The 24,143-nt window shown below is 38.9% G+C and overlaps 1 protein-coding gene across 1 annotated transcript in view; it reads right to left on the bottom strand.

The window, feature by feature from the left end:
- CARMIL3 (capping protein regulator and myosin 1 linker 3) overlaps nt 1–24,143 on the bottom strand; it is a 3,552,770-nt gene that overhangs the window by 272,312 nt on the left and 3,256,315 nt on the right. Inside the window, exon 29 of the mRNA XM_044058175.1 lies at nt 14,508–14,642. Coding sequence (XP_043914110.1) covers nt 14,508–14,642 — 135 coding nt within the window. The remainder of the gene's footprint in view (nt 1–14,507; nt 14,643–24,143) is intronic.

The raw sequence follows: 24,143 nt of genomic DNA on the forward strand, positions 1-24,143 counted from the left end.
CTGGCTTAGCAGGTGCAGGGGGTAAAGAGTCAGGGGACAGGCCGGACTCTGAAAATACATCATCTACAATGTCTAAAACAGGTGGAATAGCAAGGGGTCTGTGCTGAGGAAGTAGCAGAAAGTCTCTGAGCCTTTTCTTAGATTTAGAATAATATTGGCTCTCCCAGTGGAAATGCTCCCTCATGGTATGCAGGGTTTCCCCAAAAGAATAATCCTCAGGAGGAGAGGCTGAAGGAATGGAATCTTCAGCTTCAGAATCCTCATAGGGAAGCATGGAATAATCCTGTACAGAAGAGGAATCAGAGGAAATAGAAACCTGATCAGAAGAATAATACTCTGTCTCTTGCCTAGACCTCTTATCAGGCGGGAGATGGGAGCCCCTGATCAAAGTAATTAGGTCTTCAGCCATTTTGAGCATCTGTTTTTTAGGCATGGTAGACTGAGTAGGAGAATGCTGTACTTGTTTCTTTGTCTTTAGAGCTGCTTTAGTCTTTGTCTTTGAAGCTGAAGATGGCTTAATATATAGTTGTGTAGGTCTGAAGACACCCTCAGAAGCCAATGCCTGCTCAGCAGCTCCGGACCAATCTGAGGGAATGATTTCCGAGTGTCCAATACCTTGAGTATCCAGAGGCCCAGTTGGCTCCATGTGGGAGTCAGAAGCGGCCTGTGGCTCTGAGGTAGCGGGCACCAGGGGCTGAGAAAGTGCCTCACTGAGGACCAGCGACTGACCTTGCAGAGGCCTCATCATCGGTTTTGGACCTCGGATGCCTATCCTTTTCCTTGTCCTTGCATTTTTTGTAAACTCCGGTTGTCAGCTGTTCCGACGGCATTATATAATTAAATCTTCGGCCAAAGTAATGAAATGCAAAGTCGACCCGACGCTTAATAGTGCGTTGGTTAAATCTAGCACAAAACCGACAGCTAGTAACGTTGTGATCAGGGCCTAGGCAAGGAATACAGTAAGAGTGAAAATCCTTATGAGGTATTTGCTTCCCACAAGAAATACAATTGTTAACTTTTTCTGATATCAGTCTGGAGCAAAAAGAAAGTTTCCCCAATGGGGTACTTAGCTTTAATGAAGACTTCGGTTCTGAAATTTGGATTTGAAAATCTCAGGAGTTGGCCGACCGGCAATTGCTAACTGCTGTTGCTTCGGGCACCGCGCAGCAAGAAAGACTGAAGAAAATGGCGACGGCTGCATCTTTTATACCCCTGGCACACTGACGTCTGGGAGGAGGCAACAGCAACCGACGTTGGACCTAGACTTTGTAATTCTGGCCAACTGATGGTAGCCTGCCAGCTGTATATATAATTACAGTAAAAGCGGTGAGAAAAGCCATAGTAAAATAATATGCAGTTTTACAGCAGATGGTTACAGAGGGACTGTAAAATCAAATGTTGAATGAAAACCATGAGAGTAATCTGAACACAATTTCTTTTATGTGGCCCTGTTAGTGATTGATTCAAGGGAAGGATAAATAATTCTGACTAGAAAAACAAGTAATGTGAGTCAAGTTTTCTTGTTCATTTACATTTTTCACAGGCTCAGAACTATAGTTCCAGGCTCCAATAGTTATCTGAAGTGAGGTGCTAGTCATCTAACTAGGTTTAAGAGTTATTATTTGCCCCTTAGTGAGAATTGGTGACCTAACTGCTCTGATATTCATATTCTCCTCCTTGTCTACATTAGGCAACATGACAATACAAATGCAAGAAAGAAAACATGAAACTGTGCATTATATACACTTTCGCCAGCAGAGGGTAATCTAATACCACAAAAAATCTGCAATAAGTAAGTTGCAGCTCTCTGTGATACATAAAATGCAGGTGTATCTCTCTTGTGGGTTCAAATTATTTTATGCACCTTAAATTATTTTTTTAAATGTTAAATCTCAGGAAAACAGATCAAGTCTTGTTTGCTGAGACAGAAGTCCTAATTAAATTAAGCTATCATTCAGCCACATTTGCATTGTTAATTATAGGGCATGTGTTTATATCAGTGGCTTTATGAGAGGAACTGGATTTCATTCCCATTAATTGAGGCCAATATTGCAGATCATCTAGATCAGACAGTTTAGCAACATGAGTCTCTAGCTTTGGGGATGATTTTATAGTATTCCATTAAATTTGTCTACTGCAAAGAAATTGTCAAGAATCTCACAATGCAGTGGCACAACAAATGAAAGGGAGTTATTAACAATAGATGCATTACCTCATAATTTTCAGAAGAAAGAATCTCACTAAGGAAGCATTCACTGCCTTTGCTTGTTCATTTGTTTGCTGACTTATTCATTGAATTATGAGAATTTATGCAGATTATTGTCCTATTTATTTGTAGTAACATGGCAAACTTCTTCCTTGGGCTATTAATGGAACACAAGTATTGTTTAAAGGGAAAACTAATTCAGGTTAGCTTAGCAGCAGGAAAGGAATACCGTTGAGGCACACTCCACATGTTATGGCTAAAACTACATTTCAGGATGAGATGGGAGATCTGTTAAGCTACTTGGACATTGGGAGAATATCTGAAAAGAACACTGGACTGCATGAAAAATGATAAAATGACAAAAAGATGTTATACTGTAAGGATACAGCAGATGGAAAACAATCTGTAAGGTTAATATGGAAGAATTTACCACAAGGATATGAAAAGTGAGAAGTGTGAGGGAAAAGACTGTTACCACTTAAGCCAGAAAAAGAAAACAAACAAACAATAAATAAATAAATTCAATCACTTGGGTGAAGAAAGCAATAGGAAAAGGATCAGAATGGGGGCAACAGACAAAAAACTTACATAAAAGTTAGTGTAAATACAGTGTGCACAGATGACATGCATGAAAGTATAAGAGCACACACATAACGCAGAATTTGAGTAAGAACACCTGGATGAAGGCCAAATAAACAACACATGTGAGCCAGAACAGTAATGCTTATCTATTACCTGTCAGTTGTGTTCTTTGTTAAGCTGTATAAAGCACATATGCTGCAAAATACTCAGTATTCATGTGTTCCCAGAACAACTTCAGCACTTCCAACACTGATGGCTAACAATGCAAATGGTGATATTTCAGTAATTAAACATGCAGCAGTGAACTGTGGAAAAAAATTCCACCATTATGAGCAGCCATACATTTCATAAGCACTGGCCATTAAGATAAACATAATGTAATGCATTATGCAAAGTGTGTAAGAGTTAATCTATTAATTCACCAAGTATCAAGTAGTTGGGAATAAAAGGTCAACATTTTGTCAGATTAATTTATCTGTTAAGTATGTTTTAGCAATTCCATAAAGCCAATATTATGGCTATAATTTACTAGGAAATAGTTTCTTTAGTTAAGAGTATGACTGAATTTATGACTACAGCTAGTTAACTCCAAGGTAATAAAGCTATTTTTTCCCCTTGGTTTTACGTTATTAACTTCTGTGAATATTATGTTTGTGATTCATCCAATATAAAGAGCCAATTAAATGGCAAGATTTCCATAACATAATCATCCATTTCATTTGTGAACAGTCCATAGTAATGTAAATAAAGTATTCTTACCCATTGCATCTCTTTACATAAGAAGAATTTGAGCATTTGAACCTTTTCCACTGCTTGAAGGCTATAAGACTTTCTCTTACATTTGATGCTGCAGGGCTGAGGAGCTCTGCAAAGTGCAATGCCTGACTTAATAGTGAATGCAAGTCAATGTATGATTACCAGTAAAATGGGCTATTCTTCAGTGATAAAAACTTTCTGAACACAATGAAGTTAGAGACCTCTTCTGCTCTTCACTAAATACTATGAGATTTGCTTCTATCACTACAAGCTATTCCGCCAGCTTAGAGGTGGCCTTTCATTTGAACACTGACATGAATAATTTCTTCTAGTTGCAATGCATGGGCACGTCAGTGGAAAACAATAGTGGAAAAATACTCTATCCCATGTGATGTGGAAGGCAAGTCTACCACACCTCTTGAGCAGCTCAAGGTAAAAGGCACTTTTAAAGAAGGTCCCACTGATAAAATAGTGTGCAAGTCTAGTGGAATCTTTCAATTCATACTGGATCGCCTGACTACTATATTAGTTTATGTCACATGCAGACAAGACTAGTAAGCACATAGCCCACTCCTGCCTCAAACACTAGTTACTCAAAAGTTTGTGTCAGTAGGATAACTAATCAGAGGCAGCACCCCTTCTGAGTCTCTTCTTGATGTCTAAGTGTAGTTTAGCCACTTTGACCATTCCCTGAATATACACATGCTATACAACCCTTCTTACAGCAGGATAATTCAAGTAATTCATCATTTTATAGCTTCAGTAGTTGTTTAAGCTCCTCAGGAATCCTCCAAAACATCATGTGCTTTAGTAATGATCTTGGCCTATACTTTTCTGAGATCAGTGTATAGAAGATGCTTTAGTAATGATCTTGGCCTATACTTTTCTGAGATCAGTGTATAGAAGATGCTTGAGTAATTATCTTGGCCTATACTTTTCTGGGAGCAGTGTACAGAAGATGCTTTAGTAATTATCTTGGCCTATACTTTCCTAAGATCAGTGTATAGAAGATGCATGCATGGGTCGCTGAAAATTTCATGATGAGGCAGTAATGCCTCAAGACAAACTGATTTTCTTATTTCATTCATAGTAGAAAATAATATTTTTGTTGTTCACTTCAGGGCTAGAATTTTTTTTAGACTAAATAATTTACGTGACGTGAATCAGCTGTCCTTTATTTGTCACCATCATATTTACTGCACATTTCCTGTGGATCTTAGTAGATATTTTAAAACATAGAGACTAAATACTGTAAACAGTGCTTCCTGGATTTTTCAATCACTTCTGTTTAACTTTTTTTTTTGTTGCTGTTTAACTCCTAATATTCTTAAGACTATCCCATATTTTTCTGCTGCATGGCATCTTTTAAATCAGTTGCTCATTTGAGAGCAAATCAAGAGATTCTGTAAAATCATTATGCATGTTTTTTTGGGGGGGGGTTCTCCGCCTCAGTATTGTGCAACTGTATAGTTAGCATGCATGCTGGAGTGTAGTGTAGCTTACCTACCTATGAATAAGCATTTTGAGATGTATTTTTTAACTTCATGTGTAATGGGGAGTATTTGAGAAACTGCAATTTTGGATTTTTTAGTTATAAGGGATCAAGTTATATAGCAACATTGTTTTCCTCAAGAACATTGTATTTTTCTTTGTACTTTGACTTAATCTCCATGGCATGTTCATATCTTCTGTATCTACATAATCATGTCACCACATTTTACATTTCAAAATTCTACTCTTTTACAAGTTTTTAGAGTTTTATATCAGAGTGATGAACAGTGAAATCTGGCAAACTTGTGTTTTCTTTCAAATGAAACAAAGCACCTTGTAACCCTGTTTGCCCCTAGCCAACAGAATGCAGATGATAGAGATTGTTTCTCTCTATTTACTGTCCATCTACTTAAAGCATAAAGGACCACTAAGTGCAGAAATTGAAAAAGTATATAAATTGTCAGGAAGTTCTTCACTATTGAATCCTGCAATAACTCTAATATAACTACGTGTGACTAATTTTAATTGTTTTCTAATGATAAATGCCTTCGTTGAGGCATGCATGCTGTCAAGCTCTCATTTTCTTGGAAAGATATTTTTGCTCATAATTCACTGCGAGAGCACAGCTCTTGAGATAACATTGCCGTGTTGTCTGCTGTCAGATCACAGTTCTATTCACTTAGGAAGTAGTGTGGGACATAATCAAGTTTTAATTATCATCAGTAAAAATTTCATTGACTTTTTGGAGCGACTCATATTTGTGTTTCTACACGTACAGATGGTACCATCTATGAAATTTCTTGCACAAGGATGAAGAAATAACTGAAATAACTAAACGTTTTAGAAATGTGATATTTTGTTAGCTTTATGTCCTGTCCTCCTACCGTGAGTCAGCTCTTGTACCTACTGAAGTGCCTCTCAGTGGTTATCAGGTTTGTTCACCTTCAGACTATCAAAGTGAAAATAAACTTTATTGTCATTTAGAAATCACGCAAGTGCAAAAACTGAAGAAAATTCTGTGTCTCTGGACTCAGTGTGCAGACAACATATAGACTATTTTCAGATATTTACACATATAACACCTAGCTATTACATCATGGACATGCAGATAGACAGATTAATATTGCATATAATTAAAAACACATTTTAACACTTTTCGAACTGAACTGACTATAAAAGGCTTAACAGATTTATGACCCCAGGAAACAAAGAATGTAGCTTTATATGACAGCACAGAGTCAGAGTTGTGAATTTTGAGTCTGAATAGCTTTATGACCTCAGTGGATATAAGATAACTAAGCTAGAGCCTCCTAGCTGTATTTGTTTTCCTTAGCAAAATATTTTCAGATATGATAGGCAAACTGATGCAACAGCAAGTGAGAGAAATTTCAAAAGAAAAGATAATGAAAAGCCATTCAACCCAAGCATGGTATGTACTGAGAAAGCTTACTAGGGTAGAACTGCCTACTCTATGCTCTGGTGAAAGGAAATGTTGCAGTTAGGGCATGAATGCTCTTAATGGGTCTCTTTTTAATCAGATATACCCAGTTCTTAAGTTATTTACCATTTGTTCCTGTTATTCTCTGACTTGCTACTTTCACTGTTAAGATGATGTATAATGATTTGTAGCTGAAACACCAGACCCTGACATATCTGTAAATGTTTGGTATTACTATGTGCACTGTAACCAGTATAAATTAGTGGCTGACTAGATTGTAATTGGCATAGTCTTGGTGGAAACAACTAGAAGGGACATGTATTCAAAGGAGACAACTGCTGTTCCTCAGCTGTGTGTTTTATTTGTTAGGCTACACCTGGAATGTAGTACTCAGTTCTTGTGGCCTTCATAGAAAGTTACCTAATGTTGGTTTAGAATGTAAAGTTCAGGGCTACTAAGATAGATAGAATGATGAGGAAAGGAGAGAAAATGAATGTTCTGTAGGCAGTTAATAGGTACATTGTATCAGAAAGAAAGTCACAGAACAACATAACATAGAGCCACCATACTTTTAGATATCAGGACAAAGGTGAAGTGAAAAAAAATGAAAGAAGGTGAAGGCACAGCATCAGAACACTATCTGACTGAAGAATGAAGAATAAAGGTAAATTTACGGTGGGAAAAAAAAAAAACGACCAACAGTAGTCCAGAAGGGACTGAGAAATAACAAAAAACAACACGAATTCTCCACGAAGCAAATTTAATATGTCTTAGCGCCTCGGCCACAACAGCCTTCCTAGAGCACACAAAGAATAATAAATACATACTCCCTTCTATACCAGCCAAAATTGGATAATAACAGTTAATTACTCAAGTAATAAATCAATTTAAGTTAAAAGATTTGTTTAAAGCAACATTACATAAAAAGACAGTAAATATATATATAATATAAAAAATATATATATTACAATAAACATCTTCAGTTGACTTCTTTGTTGAGACCACTGGGTGATAATGTGTTATATTTCAATATGAAAATAGTTTCTTTAAATAATAAAATATTTTTCAACAATCTATCATCTCCTTTTCTAACAAAAACTTTTTCTAAAATAGTACACTCCAAAACATTCACGTTACTATTATGTTGTTCCATAAAATGTAAAGCTACTGGACTTTCCATTGCTCCCCTTTTGATATTATGAACATGCTCCTGCATTCTAATTTTAAATTTTCTGTTTGTTTCTCCCACATAAAAAAGGTTACAAGGGCACCTGAGACAATAAATAACTAGAGAAGTTTGACATGTAAATTAGTTATTTGGTATAAACCTAATTCCATTTATTTTAGCAAAATATAATTTAATGTACGAACATATATTACAGGAACCACAAGGAGTGGTTCCGTAAATACATAATGAATAACTTAACTGATTCTTAGGATGAACATAATAAGCTTTAATTAATTTATCTCCTAAATTCTGTCCCATTTTATATGCAACCTTTGGAACAATAGGAACAATTTGCACATAAATTGATCTTGTAACAAAAATTTCCAATAATACTTAATATAGTCCCAAATTTTTTCACTTAATAAATTAAAAGTAGTCACAAAATAAATCTCTTGTTTTTCTTTATTACAATTTTGTAGATATCTATTAATTCTTTTATCTGGAAATACAGTCTCCTTAAAAACTTTATTAACTGGAAAAAAATTCTCAGTATTATTAGTAATGGCTATTAATAATTTATTAATAGATTCTTTAATCAATTCAATACTGTAACCTCTTTGTAAAAACATGTTGATGGAATCATAAATGTTATTTTCTAAATCAACTTCATCACTACATAATCTAGATAGTCTAACTATCTCTCCATATGGCAAGGACCTCAAAGTATGAGGAGGGTGGCAACTTGTGCCATATAAATATTGATTGCCATCCACAAACTTACGATATACCGTGGTACAAATACGGTCATTGATAACTCCTATTAAAGAAATATCTAGATAATTGACTTTCTTACCATACTGTAAACCATCAAATTGTATATTATATTTGTTATTATTCATATCAGAAATAAACTTATGTATAGATTCAAAACCTCCATTACAAAGAAAAATTAAATCATCTATGTAACGAAAGTAAAGCAAAACATTATGCTGAAAAAATATGTTGGTATAGATGTATTCTAACTCAAACTTAGCCATAAATAAATTAGCATACATAGGGGCAAAAGGTGCCCCCATGGCTGTCCCTCTCAACTGATGATAAATTACCTCATTAAAACTAAAAAAGTTGTTAGAAAGACAAAAAATGTGTCAAATCCATAATATAATGTGAGATAGGATTATCTCCCAAGAAATAATGCAATGCCTGTATTCCATCTTTATGGCCAATATTAGTGTATAGGCTAACAACATCAACACTAACCCAAAACATATTTTCTTTCCATGTAATATCTGAAATTTTATCAATAAAATCAAAATAATCTTTAACATAAGAATCAAGTTTTTCTACAAAGGGTAACAGATGATTATGTATAACAATCCCCACATTATGTGAGAAATAATTAGTAGCAGAAACAATAGGGTGTCCTGGAGGATTCACTAAACTCTTATGGAGCTTTGGGAGACAATAAAAAGTAGCTAACTGACAATTATCAACACATAATTTTTTATCCAAATCATTTTTAACCTAGTCGTACACCTCTTTCAATTAATACAGTGTATTCTTTCACAGCATTTAAATGTGTTTTGATCACATGTCTCATATGTCAAGGAATCACTCAAGTGTTTCATACACATCTCATAATATCGACTATGATGAAGTAACACAATTTTATTGCCTTTATCAGAAGGCTTAACAACTAGGTCATGTCTATTCATAAGTTTATTTAAAGCACACCATTCATTTTTAGTCATATTATAATTCCAGGAACTTGAATTACAAGAATTCATAAGTTCCTTAATAGAAAAATGAACCATCTCTGAATACTGTGTGACAGTTTGGTTAGTATATGGAGGTAAAAATTTACTATGAAATTCAATGCCATCAGTATTAAGCATAGAATAAGCATTAGAATAAATAGAAACATCAATTTCATCAGATAAACATGAATAGAAACTATCTTCACTATTATCACTGTCAAAATCATTTATAAAACTCTTCCCATCTGTACAAACATTATCTTGTGCAAAAAAACATTTCAAGTGTAACTTCCTAATAAACTTAAATATATCTTGTTTGAGTAAATAATGTCTTGGGATGACAGTGGGAACAAATTTTAAGCCTAATTGAAGAACAGCTGCTTCTTCACTAGATAATACACAACCAGATAAGTTAACAAAATTAGAGATAGGTGGAAAAACAGTGTCCACAACATTAATTCCATCTACCTCGTTTAGATGCTTGTTTAAAGTGTCCTTCACGCGATGGAGAACCGGAGCCAGTACCCTTCTTCTTATAGCCTCTCTTGATGTTATTTCCATCGTTCCGAAAACATTGTTGATGTGCTACAGGGTCCTGGGCCCCAGGTAAAGGAGGAAAATCATGGGTTTCACCTTCAGAGTCCGTAGTTTGACATAAACCATAAGAAGAAGCAAACAAGATAGATAACTGTTTTTTGTTAGTTCTCGCCGTTTGCCCTGAATGGAAACTTTGTTTCTTTTTCCACAGGAAGGCCCGCCCACTGGCGTAATCACGTATATCTCTTTTAATTTTGGTAGATTTGTATTGGACCTGTTCATTTTCATATTTATTACGTTTTTCCTTTATATTATAGAAAATGTCACCGACTTTTTGATCACCTATCTCATGAAGCAATTTTGAATGCATATTATGTAACTGCCCCTGAAGTTTTTGAAGTAACAATTGTACCCTTTCTATCAGTATGTTGACCCATTCCATTGCACAATTGTGTGCTGCCGCTAACCAGTGATCTTTAAATGCCAGGTCAACATTATCAGAAGAATCAAAAGGGGTTGCTGGGCTTTTAAATGCCCTTAACCCTCGTGAAGCAATATCAAGTTCAACATATCTAGTAAGTCCAAGTAAGTTAAAGTGACAGCATGTTTCTCTAAAGATCAATTTTTCGAAATCATATACACTGTCCTGAATTTCTTGAGGAAACGTATCAGAGGTACGCCCACCAAGAGCTCCAAACGGATTATGAAATTTCTGTTTTCTTTCTTGTATAAATTTAGAAATACACTCCGATGAAATAGCTTCACTATTAGAAACAGCAGTGGGTAAAACTGATTTCATATTAGAAACAGCAGTAGGTAAAACTGTTTTCATACCACCCAAACCGTCCGTAACTGATGAAGAAGCTTGTACAACAATTGAAGCATTAGATCCACCAGGGACATCAGGAGCAGCAGTCGTCACAGGTAAAGAAGAGCCATGTATCAAAAAATTGTCCATAGTCTTTTGTGAAGTCATACCCGATGCACCTAGGATTCCCATGGCACCAGGAACCGGAGGGGTAGCAAAACCATTCACAGAAGGGACAGAGTTTTCCTGAAAAACTCTGGGAGTATTCAAAAGAGAATTCGAATCCATAAATCCAAAAAAAAACGACCAACAGTAGTCCAGAAGGGACTGAGAAATAACAAAAAACAACACGAATTCTCCACAAAGCAAATTTAATATGTCTTAGCGCCTCGGCCACAACAGCCTTCCTAGAGCACACAAAGAATAATAAATACATACTCCCTTTTATACCAGCCAAAATTGGATAATAACAGTTAATTACTCAATTAATAAATCAATTTAAGTTAAAAGATTTGTTTAAAGCAACATTACATAAAAAGACAGTAAATATATATATATATAACATAAAAAAACAATATATATTACAATAAACATCTCCAGTTGACTTCTTTGTTGAGACCACTGAGTGATAATGTGTTATATTTCAATATGAAAATAGTTTCTTTAAATAATAAAATATTTTTCAACAATCTATCATCTCCTTTTCTAACAAAAACTTTTTCTAAAATAGTACACTACAAAACATTCACATTACTATTACTAAATTTAAGGTGGGACTTTATATTTACAGACATGGTAAAGGGACTGTTTATCAAATGTAGAGCCACATGAGGGTCATGTGACTCTGAAAATGTCAAAGGCAGGGAAAAGCTAGAAGGGGAGCAAGCAATAGTGCAGTAACTGGCTGCAGCAATTAACCTGATTCAAAGCTCATTGGTTACCTTCCAGTGGTTTCTTCATATGTTGTTTTAGATAAAAACACACAGATGTGTGCTGCTGCTGAAACTATTGTATATCATATGAATCAAAATGATATGCACCAAGCTAATGTGGTGAAATGAGCAATATTTTATTTTCAGGTTAACACAAAATGAAATTTTCATATTGTATATGCCTAAAGTTTTTTTGATGAAAACTAATGCAAGATTTTATTATGAAAATTCATTCATCCAAATTGTTGTGATACTTGAACTGTTCTAGGAGAATATAGACTAAATTTGGAAAAGGCATTTTATTTAAAAATCAGTTGGATAAAAGAGGTATATCAATATATTTATGCCCGATATCATCAAGATGTCAAACTATGAAAAGTCTTTAAAACAGAAATGACTTAGAAATGAAAATCAAGCTATTTATCAGAGACTCAGGCAGTGAGATGTTATGCCACTTAAGGGGGATAAAAGAGCTTCTTTTTTGCGGATTGAAACTAATATCTCAAAGAGAAAAAGTGAAATGTGTCAGTGTTTTACAAACTTTAAGCATTTATCATATTAGTGAATAACACACAATCTTGTGCTATGAAAAAAACAGATGTTACTTGAAATTGTTCCCATCAACATGCTTTGCATTGCTCAGAAACAGAAGGAGGTTTTGACGAAAGGCATTTTCACGAGTTTGCATTTGCTGTATTTGAATTAATGACTGCTAAACAGATAGTTTTGCAGCAGTGAATGCATATTAGTATTGATAAAAAGAGTCTCAGGTTTGCTGTTTTATTTTTAGAAGTAGGATATAATACAGGGTTTCTGCAGATCAGGTAGAGGTGCCCATGTCATTAACTCACAGCTGATCTGTTTACTGCCATTTGACTGAAACAAGTGCCCAACCTCCCATAACCACTAAACTCCCAGTCACTGCTACTCACTCAACAATATCTTACCTTCCTCGAACTTGAATACTCATTCATGCAGCAGTCCAAACAAGCTGCCTAGTGAATATTAGTTCTAAATACATACTAAATGTGTAAAAAAAAAATTCTTATCACTAAGTATTTCAGAAGTTTCTAATGTTAAGATCTGTGAGTAGGTGAGACTTGAGCAAATGAAGTATAATGCATTTTTCCTGCCAAATGCCAGTATACATCTCTTCATTGATCAGTTATAATGGCACTCTACAAATTGACTGTAGTATATGTAAAAAAATAATATTTAGTTCATTGAGTTCTTGATTTGTTATGTTATCCAAACTTTGTTATTTAACAACTAAAAGAACACTCAAGTATTAAAAGGATAACAAATCCAATAATGGGTACTAAGGCCTCATTAGTGAAACAGGACTCCCATCTACAAGCTCTGTTATCATTACCAATCCCATACTGAAAACATGAAACGTTTTACATTATGCTGCATGGTTTGCTTGTAACTCTTCTGTTATAAAACAGTTTTAATGTCCAGCACATTTTTGTAGCAGCTTCTAAAAATCAAAAACATTATATTTTGTATTCTACCTCTAGGTGATGTAACTCAGACAGAACAGGGTGGTAATAAAGTGTTCAACTTCCAGAATGAAAGCAAGGCATCCTTTACATTACTTGCAAGGATTCAAATTAACTTTAATTGACAAATTAACTGTTTTTGAAATATAAAGGAAAAATTCAGTATCTGCATCAAAACTGCTGCCACTTTAATAAAAACTTCAGTTCCTAAAGTGGAAGCCTACTGATGCTGTCAGGCTACCTAATTCTGAATATGATAGAGACAATTTTCCTTTTTTAGCAGTTTAAGATGATCATATACTATAAAAATAAAATATGTACATCTTACTTCTTTTAGCAAACACTAGAAAATGGCAGCTAGCACAATACTATGAGACTGTAACCTTGTAGCATACACAAAGAGATAATAAATGCAGAAGTTTAAAAATAAAAGACAGCAGTACAGCGCAGCACAGAAATATATTTTTGTTGAGATTGAAAATAGTGATTTGATGCCTTGAAGGAAACTGACTGTAAAAGAGAAATGAGCAGAGCCAAGACTGAATTGCCAGTATACATTGCCTCATTTGTTTTTTCAGTGTTGTCTCAATGGCATGGCTGATATAGTTGCCAATGCACCAAAGCTGTGTTTCTTTGCTGATATGGTTTAGGCATAGTGCTATGATCTCTGACATCATATATAACATTGCTCCTTCAAGAGTTACAAATTCAGTTTATAAAGTTAGACCATACGGTGCTTACATTACTAAATAGCTATGTCAAACCTATAATAAGAATCCTTATGACTGAGTATATAGAAAGCTTCTCTTCTGAAAAAATAAGAAAGTGACTCTCTTTCTGATTTGCTGCTATGATTTTGAAGTTGACTTCCATGATTTGCAGCATTTTGAGGATGAGAAGCATCTGAAGAGTTTAATGTCTGAGGCTCTTATTTATTTATTTTTTTTTACTGCAACATCAATGTCCCCCTCCCCCTTTAATACTGTAACACCACCTTTTAGTTATTGTGGTCAAGGAAAAAATGTATGAGATTAATTCTTATCTAAATGTAATTAAATCAGCACATGCTATGCTTCACTCTGTATCAGTGTCTACCTGGATCACAAATCATGATATTCAAATGGGTAACAGAAGGCCTCACCTTAGTAAGCATGGAAGATCAGTGTTATGAGTATCCTTGGCACCTCCCACAGGCAGTGAAAGCACACACACTTAATTAAACTGGTTAGTTAAAGTGCAATAAGCAGAGCTGTTATCTGTAAATATGTAAGGTAACTGGGTTATTTCTTTCTAGAGCTGTTCTTCCTCTCTCCTTTGAATTATCACTCACAATGCTCGTTGAAAGCTCATCATCTGTTGTTTCTTCTGAGTCCCTTCCTTTATTTTTCGACTGCTTTTCCTGCAGAAGTTCCAGAAGTCCTTCTTCCTGGTCTGCCAACCTTCTCAGCTGGAAAATGTGGCGAGTCTATGAAAAGGGAAAACAAAAAATTTGTCAATTTCATTATCAAATTTATACCAGAAATAAACACAAAAAAGAAAACAGGAATACTTCCATCCACTGCTCTGGTTATCTCTGGGCTCAGAAAAGGTTTTACAAACATTAGTACAGATTTATTATGGATTCTCAACAACACTGATGTAATAGCTATTTCCCTATTATCAATATAATTTAACCTTGAGCACCTGTTATTGAATGTGTGTGCTCAGATGATTTCATATGCATCTTCCAACAGGCTTTGCACTACATCCGTCAACATATGCATCATTTATAATACACAACATCTTGGTACATTTTAAAAAATGGTGTAAGTACTGTTTATTACTACTATCTCACTAGAACGATGCTCCCTCTGACTACAAAGTGGAAGCATATTTTTCAATAATTACTGTCAGCTGTTCAGATCCTCCTCATTAATTCTTGTTTTGCTTATGCATTACTGGTTGAGACATTGTTTCTCTTATTCTGTGCATGGTACTTCTTGTAGCAACATATCTAGCTTCAAAAGTTACAAGTAATTATGGACACCAAAAGTGTAGTATCTCAGAAAAAAAAAAAATAATAATAGAAAAGTTCCAAGTTTTCTAAGAATGAATCTGTCTCCAAGCAGGACAGACATCTAAGTCAGTATATACAAAGAAAGAGTCTATGGAAGTAAAGACTCCACATAGATGACACCACACATCTCAAATGCTCTGCATTCAGTGGTGTACTCCAAATTTAACCTCTGAAAGCTCACCTACTCTGCTGCTCTGATTTCACTTTTATATAGCTGATTTCCTCTCTTTCATTGATGCAGCCAGTTGTTGTTGTCTTTCGACTTTTCCCGGTTAGGGGTCGCCACAGCGGAACTTCATCAGCTAATGATTGGCAGTAGATTTTCATGAATGCCGAGGTGCTAGCTCGACATTCAACCTTCAACAAAGGCACGCCCATTTACGCATGTTTTTCGAATGCCCAACCACGGGGAGGATATGCAGACTCCACATAGAAGGCACTGCCTGAACTTCAGTCGAGAATCGAACGGGAGAACCTCTTGCTGTGAGGCAGCAACACTACCGCTGCACCACCGCGGATTCACTCAGTGATGCAGCCAGTGACAGAAGGAATTCCTGGAGCTTGCCTGGTCAAAATGCACCAATCACATATGCAGCTATTTTAAATCAGTGTAGGTGCATTTCTGATACCACTTCTACAACGGCTGAACTCTTCTTATTTCTGAATTTCAGATATTTTTCAGAATACTTTAACCCATGCAGCAACTCATTTACTCAAGAGGTCTGGACAAAAATGGTCAGGAAAGGCTCAAAATCTGTTACAATTTTTAAATATCACTTTACATCACTTAAAAACAACAAGTGTTTTACATGCAATGCAAAGTATGAAGCTTTAATGTCTGGCATTACTGACTGACTGTAATCCACAGTGATTTTACCTAAGTTGGTCACCTCTCCGTTTTTTCCCCCAGAATGTCCAGAAATGAAAGCAGTACTTCAGTTCCCTACTTCTACAATTCAGATTCTGTTTTTCAGCACTATTTCTTCAGTGCATCTTGTACTCCAGCAAAAGACAACATCACCTTCTTGTTGACTGGCTGGTTGCTGTGTTGGGAACACGCTCTTTTTCAAACACAGTAAGCAGCCAATCAGCAACACAGACTGCCGAGAGGCCTGTGAAAATTAAGGGATAAAAAGCAGCGCTCTCGGCTACTTTGTACCTTTTCTGAAATGGTACTGAGATTTTGTTTGCGGCACTGCATTTTTTTTCTTTCTGGGATGGGGTGCGTGGATGTTGCTAGCTTATCTGTGGGGAGTTTGCTTTTTGGAGGACAGTGGACCAGGATGCTTCTCTGGACAGAGACAATGGAGGTACCCATAGCCGAAAGTTCGCTATTCTGCTGGGGTTGCTGGTAGGAAGAAGTTCTTGGGGCTTGCTTGTGCTACTGCTGTTTTTCACTCCGACTACAAGGCTTTGCTCAAGCTGTCATTGCTACCAGCAGAGTTTCAGTCTTACTGTCAAGACACCACCAGGAAGCTACAGGAGTGTGTGTTTTTTTAGAAAAAACACTCTTCACAGAAGCAGTTAATGGGAGGTAAGTGAAACTGTGCAGATTGTCTTGATATTTTTGCATTGTATTCTGTATTTCCTTCATGGTTTCCTGCTGGTAGGCATACCTACCAACTGTCCAGATTTTTGCAGAATGTCCAGATTATTGCCTGATATGTTTGGTCTGTGTATCATAAAATCTGCATTTTTCTGGCAAATCAGAGGATTGAATTCCCTAAATAATAACTGTTTGAGTTTGTCTTCATATCCTTCAGAAAATGTACTGTAATGCCAAGCCTTTTATTCGAGAAACTTTTAAGTCTGTAACAGCAATATTTAACATTTGTCTGTTTCTTGTGCTAAAAGGCCAAGTATGCTGGCAAGCAATTGGGGGTTGAAGTGATGTTTTAAAATTATATTCTTAAAAAATATATTCTATTTTAGAAACTTTTGATTTTAGGTCTGTTTGCATATTTTTTTGTGTTAAGAGGTTTGTCCATAATTTTGCTCATAAAATAGTCTGTTCCTCATAGAATTTGTAGTGGCATATCACTATGACATACATTTGAGTTTATAAGAACAGTATTTTAAAATAGTACAGCATTATTTTAAGCTTTGTTGCAGTTTCTTGTGCTAAGAGGTTAATGTATGGTTGAGAGGTTTAAGTTCTTAAATGATATCTGTGTTTTAGACTTAATATCTTTGAGACAATGCATGATAGAGCAAAACCTGTTGTTCTAGCTACTTTCTAAGATTATAAGTAGTAATTACGTCCCTCTTCTGATTAGTGATATTGAGAAGTTATGTACCTACCATAACGTTCCATGTTAGTTGTCTTCTCTCGCCTTCTTTCTTGCTGGATGGGTTTGGAGCCGATCCTCGCCTCCGACTCGGCCACTTACTAAAGCTCGAGAGCTTATTTTACCGGCTCGAGGCAACCCTATATCCCATGATGCTAGGCAATAACTCCTCAGATCTCATTTGGAAGCTGAAAAACCTAGCATAGGCCAATAAAACAAAATCCTCCAACTGGAAGGAGGAGGAAGAGGAATAAAAAACCTCCAAAGATAATTATTTACACTATATATATATATCCTAGGACACCTAGATAGTGAACAAAGGAATAAAAGGACCCTTCAAAGAAGGGAAGATCTTCTTGGTCTGTCCAGGCTAGGGGGATGGTGGGTGGGATGCAAGAAAGAAGGCGAGAGAAGACAACTAACATGGAACGTTATGGTAGGTACATAACTTCTCAATGTTAAGTTGTCAATCTCGCCTTCATTCTTGCTGGATGGGACCGCGTCCCTAGCACCTTCATCCTGGGTGGCTTATTGGAACAGACTCTTAAGAATGGTGGAACCAAATGTTGCTCTGTCCCTGGAGGCCATGTCCAATTTGTAATGCGAAACAAAGGTATGAGGAGAGGCCCATGTGGCTGCCGCACAGATAGTGTCTATTGGTAGTCTAGCTTGAAAAGCTGTAGATGTAGCTAGTGCTCTAGTTGAATGGGCTTTTGGCTTAGAAGATAATTCCCTGCCTCTGAGTTGATAAATAGATGTAATCACAGAAGACAGCCATCTAGATAGGGTTACCTTGGAAACAGGAAGGCCTTTCTTATTTTCTGCATACGATAAAAACAGTTGATCAGATTTCCTTATTTGTTTAGTTCTATCCAGATAGTACCGGAGTTGGCGGTGAACATCTAGATAATGTAGCTTTTGCTCCGCTCTATTAGTATATTTTGGGAAAAAAACTGGGAGATCAATTGATTGATTCAAATTTGTCTGCGAAGCCACCTTGGGTAAGAAGGATGGATTAGTCCTTAGAGAAACTCTGTCTTTGTGGAAGATTAAGTAGGGAGGACGAATGCAGAGGGCGTGAAGCTCTGATACTCTCCTAGCAGAAGTAATGGCGACTAGGAAAAGTGTCTTCCATGAAAGAAATTTCAATGAACAGGAGACTGCAGGTTCAAAGGGGGGGGGAATTAAGGATGTTAAGACTAAATTAAGATCCCACTGAGGTGGAGGATCTTTGATCGGAGGCCTAAGTAAATATACACCTTTAAGGAAGGCTTTGCAAAGCTTATTGGACATGATATTGTGGTCCGATAAGCCTGTATGGAAATTCGATATGGCTGCCAACTGAACCTTTACTGTAGAGGCAGAAGACCCTGAATGAAAAATTTTGGCTAGGAAGTCTAAGACCGAATGAATTGGGGCAGTAAAAGGATCTATATTCCTTGCCTTTGCCCAGAAGGAGAAACGTTTCCATTTACTAGTGTAAATCTTTCTGGTGGAAGATTTAAGGGAAGCTACTATGATATCCCGTACAGGAATAGAAATCATAGGAAGCCTGGTTAAGGATGGAAGTGGAGCAACCAAGCAGTGAGGTTGAGAGAATGTAGGGATTGGTGCAGCTGCCCCGACTGATGGGTCAACAGATCTGGAGCTGGGTCCAGATGCCAAGGCTGTACCAAGAGATAACAATGTAGGAACGGAAACCATATCTGTCGAGGCCAATAAGGGGCAATGAGAATCAACTTGGCTCTCAAGGCGGTTGCTTTCTGAATTACTTGTGGAATTAGAGGAAAAGGTGGAAAGGCATAGAGAAGTCCCCAAGGCCAATCTTGGACTAGAGCATCTCTAAGGGGATGGCCTGGAAGGGGGAAGAGGGTGAAGAAGTCGGGGCATTTGCTGTTTTGGGATGTAGCAAAAAGATCGCAGCAAGGAAGACCCCACTTCTGAAAAATCTCTTCCGCTACCGATTGTTTGAGAGACCACTCGTGCGGCATGAGTATGGCTCTGCTCAACCTGTCCTCTATGAAGTTGGACTTCCCGGGGATATGCATTGCTATCAGAAACCGCTGAGACGAGATCGCCCATTGCCAAAGTCTGAGTGCCTCTCGACACAAGGGATAGGACTTGGTTCCGCCCTGCTTGTTGATGTACCACACTACGGACATATTGTCCGTTTGAATTGCAATAGTTCCTAGGGGAAGAGAGTCATGGAGGGCTTGCAACGTTAAAAGCACTGCTCTCATCTCTAGGACATTTATGTGCAGGTGGCGCTCGAAAGGTTGCCAAGTGCCATGGACCATCCTGTCCTGAAAATGCCCCCCCACCCGATCAGGGAGGCGTCCGATGTCACCGTGGCGACCGGGGGAGGAGGAACAAAGGGTCTGCCCTGATGGACTTGAGGAGACAATATCCACCAGGACAGATGACCTTTGCAAGTTTGAGTTATCATGATCTTGTGGTGCATGGGGAGTTGCTGAAAAGACCATTGGGCGAACAGCATCCACTGTAGAAGACGCATGTGAAAACGTGCAAGGGGAAGAAGTGTTATGGCGGCGCCATAAGGCCTAATACTTTCAGGACATACCTGGCCTGAATTTTGTCACTCTGAAGAAGAATTTGGACATGGTTTTGAATATCTAAGACTCTTTGGTCTGTTAACTTTGCTGAAAGTTGTACGGTGTTCAAGTTGGTGCCTATAAAGGTAATAGACTGACAAGGCGACAAGGCAGACTTTTCGAAATTTATAGAGATTCCTAGCCCTCTGCAAATGTGAATGGTGTAAGCTGTGGCTTGGAGAAGTTGATGCCTGGTGGTGGCAGTGAGGAGCCAGTCGTCTAGATATGGAAACACCTGGAATCCTTGTCGTCTCAGGTGAGCCGTAATCGCTGCCATACATTTGGGGAACACTCTGGGGGCTGTAGTGAGACCAAAGGGCAGGGCTCTGAATTGGTAGTGACTGGCCCCCAGCCGAAAGTGGAGAAAACTTCTGGATCGCCTGTGAATTTTGATGTGATAGTACGCATCCTGAAGGTCCACAGAGCACATCCAATTGTCCTTGCCCAGAAAGGGCAGAATGGACTGTAGCGTGACCATCCGGAATCTTGTTCTCTTTACAAACTTGTTCAGTTTGCTGAGATCTAATATTGGTCTCCAGTCCCCTGTCTTTTTTGGTACTAAAAAGAACCTTGAGTAGATTCCGGATCCTAGTTGGTCTGCTGGGACTGGCTGGATGGCTCTTTTTGCTAGCAGTTTTGATATTTCTAATACTGCTAGTTCCCTTAGACCGGGTGGAACATCTGGAAGGGTTCCCTTTTGTTGAATTGGGGTTTGAATAAAGGGAATTTTGTAACCCTCGGATATGATCAACTGTACCCATTTGTCTTGAGTAAGGGAAAGCCAGGCTATTGGGTACAGCGACAATCTTCCCCTGACTGCCTCTGAAGGTGGACAATCGGGCAACATCTCAGGGATGCTGAAAGGGTTTGTCAGCGAGAGGCTCCCTGCTACCCTGGTTTTGCGGACCCCCTCTGCCCCTAGGGCGGCGTCTGTTGTTGTTACCCCCTCTGCCTCTGGGGGTAAACTGACCTCTTGCATCAGACGTGACTCCTTGAGATTTGCTGAACCACATTTTCCCACCCTTCTGACCCTTAGGGTATGGTCTTAAAGGGGTGGAGAAACGGACTCCTACGGCAGAAAGAGTCTTGCCATCTTGCTCGCATCTGGTCAAGGTGTCTTTCACTTGAGGTCCGAACAAAGCTGAACCATCAAAAGGGGAATTTGTGAAGGACGCCTTGAAAGGGTCCGTGAAATTGCACAGCCGCATCCAGGCGTGACGCCTTAAGGCCACTCCTGTGCCTGCGGCCCTACTCGCTCCATCGGCTGCATATAAAATCAGACGCATGGAGGAGTTAACAATCGAGTTCAGGGTTCCAAGCTGTGAGTTTATTTTATCCTGGGACCCAGCAGCTGATGGATCCTGTAAGACTTCTCCCAACTCTTTAAGAATATGTCTCTGAAGGCGGGTGAAGTGACACAGGTAATTCAGCGACCGCATGTCAAAGGTCGCTGAAGAAAACATCCGCTTACTGTACCTATCCATGGTCCTAGAATCCTTATTAGGAGGATGGACAGGTACTGAAGGATCAGCTAGTTCCTTCTTGGTGGCTGCAGCCACCACCATGGCATCCGCTGGTACACCTTTTGTCAGGAATTGCTTGTCGACTGGTGCTGTAATAAATTTAGATGGCCTCCGAGGGGTGGGTTCCACCGAATCCGGGGCCGACCATGCCTTCCGAGCCACTACTTCCTTAAGAGGGTCGAAAGGCGGAGACACCCAGGAGGTGGAAGGTCGAGAACCGAACGCCTCCAGGTACACCGACTTGTCCTCGGAAGGATTAAGGGAAGACCAGTTCCCCCTCTGATTCAGGATTTCCAGGATGCCTGAGAAAGAAACATCCTCAGAGGGAGACTTTGGGGATCCCTCCGACACACCAAGTCGGTGTCAGATGTAATAGACACAGGGGAGTCCACATGCTTCCTCTTACATGTCCTCTTACACGGAGGCTCTGCTGACAGGTCAGGAGAAGCCTCGGAAGAGGAAGAAATTCCCAGTGGGGAAACCTGAGGTGTTGGATCTCTGGGTCCGGGACCAAGAGAGTGAGAAGAGACGTCAGCAGGCTCTGTGGTGGGAGGAGCTGATGGAGCTGACCATTGACTAAGCCCTGGGGCTAGTACGCTCCTCATCACCTCGAAGGCTCCCCTATCAGAAAGGCCAGAGAGCCCCCACTCCGAAGAGGTAGGAACCCCAGGCTGCACCGACAGGGAAGGCTCCGAGGCCGATGTCGGGGCCGAGCTCACCAGCGCCGACGCTCCGAGAGGGAGGACGGGGTCGGACAATGGTCCGATGCCACTCGCCCCCTCGGAGCCGACGAGAGAGATCAGGCGCCCGGATCCCTCCAATGAAGGTATCAAAGAGGAGATCGGAGCGGAAGACGAAGGAGCCAAAGGGGGAGGTATCGGCTCCGACGCCGCAACAGTCACGGCTCCGAACTCTGAGGGAGAGTCGAAGGAGGAAAAATAGGTGTAGTCGAAATAGCCACCGTCTGATGAGACAGGCTAGAGATCATCTGGGCCAATGCCTGAGACTTTAATAGCCTATTTACCACTCTCTCAAGGTCGTGATCTGAAAGTCTGGACGACCGAGAAGATCGGCTCCGATGGCTCCGCTCCGAGAGCAGGGGAGATCTCGGAGCCGAATGGATGGACTCCAAAGAAGGGGATCTTGACCTCTTCTTAGATGTAGCCAACGGAGCCGAAGACACGTCGGCTCCGGCCGGAGCCGACAGCACAAGCAAGGGCTCAGAGGTATCGGCACCGAGTGGTGCCAAGACCGGAACTTGTGACTCAAGGGGATCGGCTCCAGCTGGAGCCGATCTAGGCACAGACAAGGAGCCAGCAGCCGAAGGCTTAGTACTTGGAGCCGACGGTTTTGCAGGCTTCGAGGGCCTCCCCGACACAGACTTAGTCGGGGAGCCCTCGGTCTTTAACAAGCCCCTAAGTATCAGTTTATTCCTGCGCTCCTGCAGGACTCTTGGACTGAATGCATGACATACTGAACAAGAGTCCTGCAGGTGCAGGGGTCCCAGGCAGTAAACACAAGAAGTGTGACCGTCTGTCAGAGACATTTTCTGACAGCACGAGTCACACTTCTTAAAGCCTGAGACCTTAGCTTCTTTAGGTTCCTTCGACATAACAGTGTTGAGGGTTACCAAAAGTAGCAGAAAAACACACACACACACACACACACACACACTCCCGAAAATTATAATTTAACAATAAAATATTAATAGGGATACTGACACACCCAAACACTCCACAGGATCCCTAAGAAAAAACAGGAAAGGGGCAGGCTTAAGGCCTAACCTAAAAGTGGAGGGGGAGGGATATAGGGATAAAAAAGGGAAGGTATAAAATAGTAATAAAGTTAAGGGTAGTTGGTTAACTATGAAAGAAATAAATAGGTAGAAATTTTTTCTCAAAAAAGGTGACTGAACACTCTATATCTAAGACTTACCAGGAGCCGGTAAAAAAACGCACCTCGCAAGCGAAAGCGGCAAACGAGATCTGGAGTTATTGCCTAGCATCATGGGATATAGGGTTGCCTCGAGCCGGTAAAATAAGCTCTCGAGCTTTAGTAAGTGGCTGAGTCGGAGCCGAGGATCGGCTCTGAACCCATCCAGCAAGAATGAAGGCGAGATTGACAACTTAACATCTAGATTTCTTGTGCTAAGAGGCTGAGAGATATTATGATATTGTCTATAACAGAATGTACAGATTTTTGCCTCTTATTGTTTGCTCTGTTTCTCATACACTGAATTTCTAGTAAATCAGCAAGGGTTGAAGTCATTAAAATATGATATTTGTGCATTAAACTTCATGTCTTTAAGAAAATGTGCAATTAATAAGCAAAAAACGTTAATCTAGCTACTTTCTAAGATCAAAAGTAGTAATTCTGTCCCCCTTCTGATAAGTGTTGTTTAGCTTTTTTGTGCTAAAACCTTGACAGGTATTGTGATGGTGTCTAGAACAGAATGTACAGATTTTTGCCTCATATTTCATGTTTTGT

This window comes from Protopterus annectens, chromosome 16.part0, assembly GCF_019279795.1.
Source record: "Protopterus annectens isolate FY-2018-M chromosome 16.part0, PAN1.0, whole genome shotgun sequence".
NCBI classification, from domain to species: Eukaryota; Metazoa; Chordata; order Ceratodontiformes; family Protopteridae; genus Protopterus; species Protopterus annectens.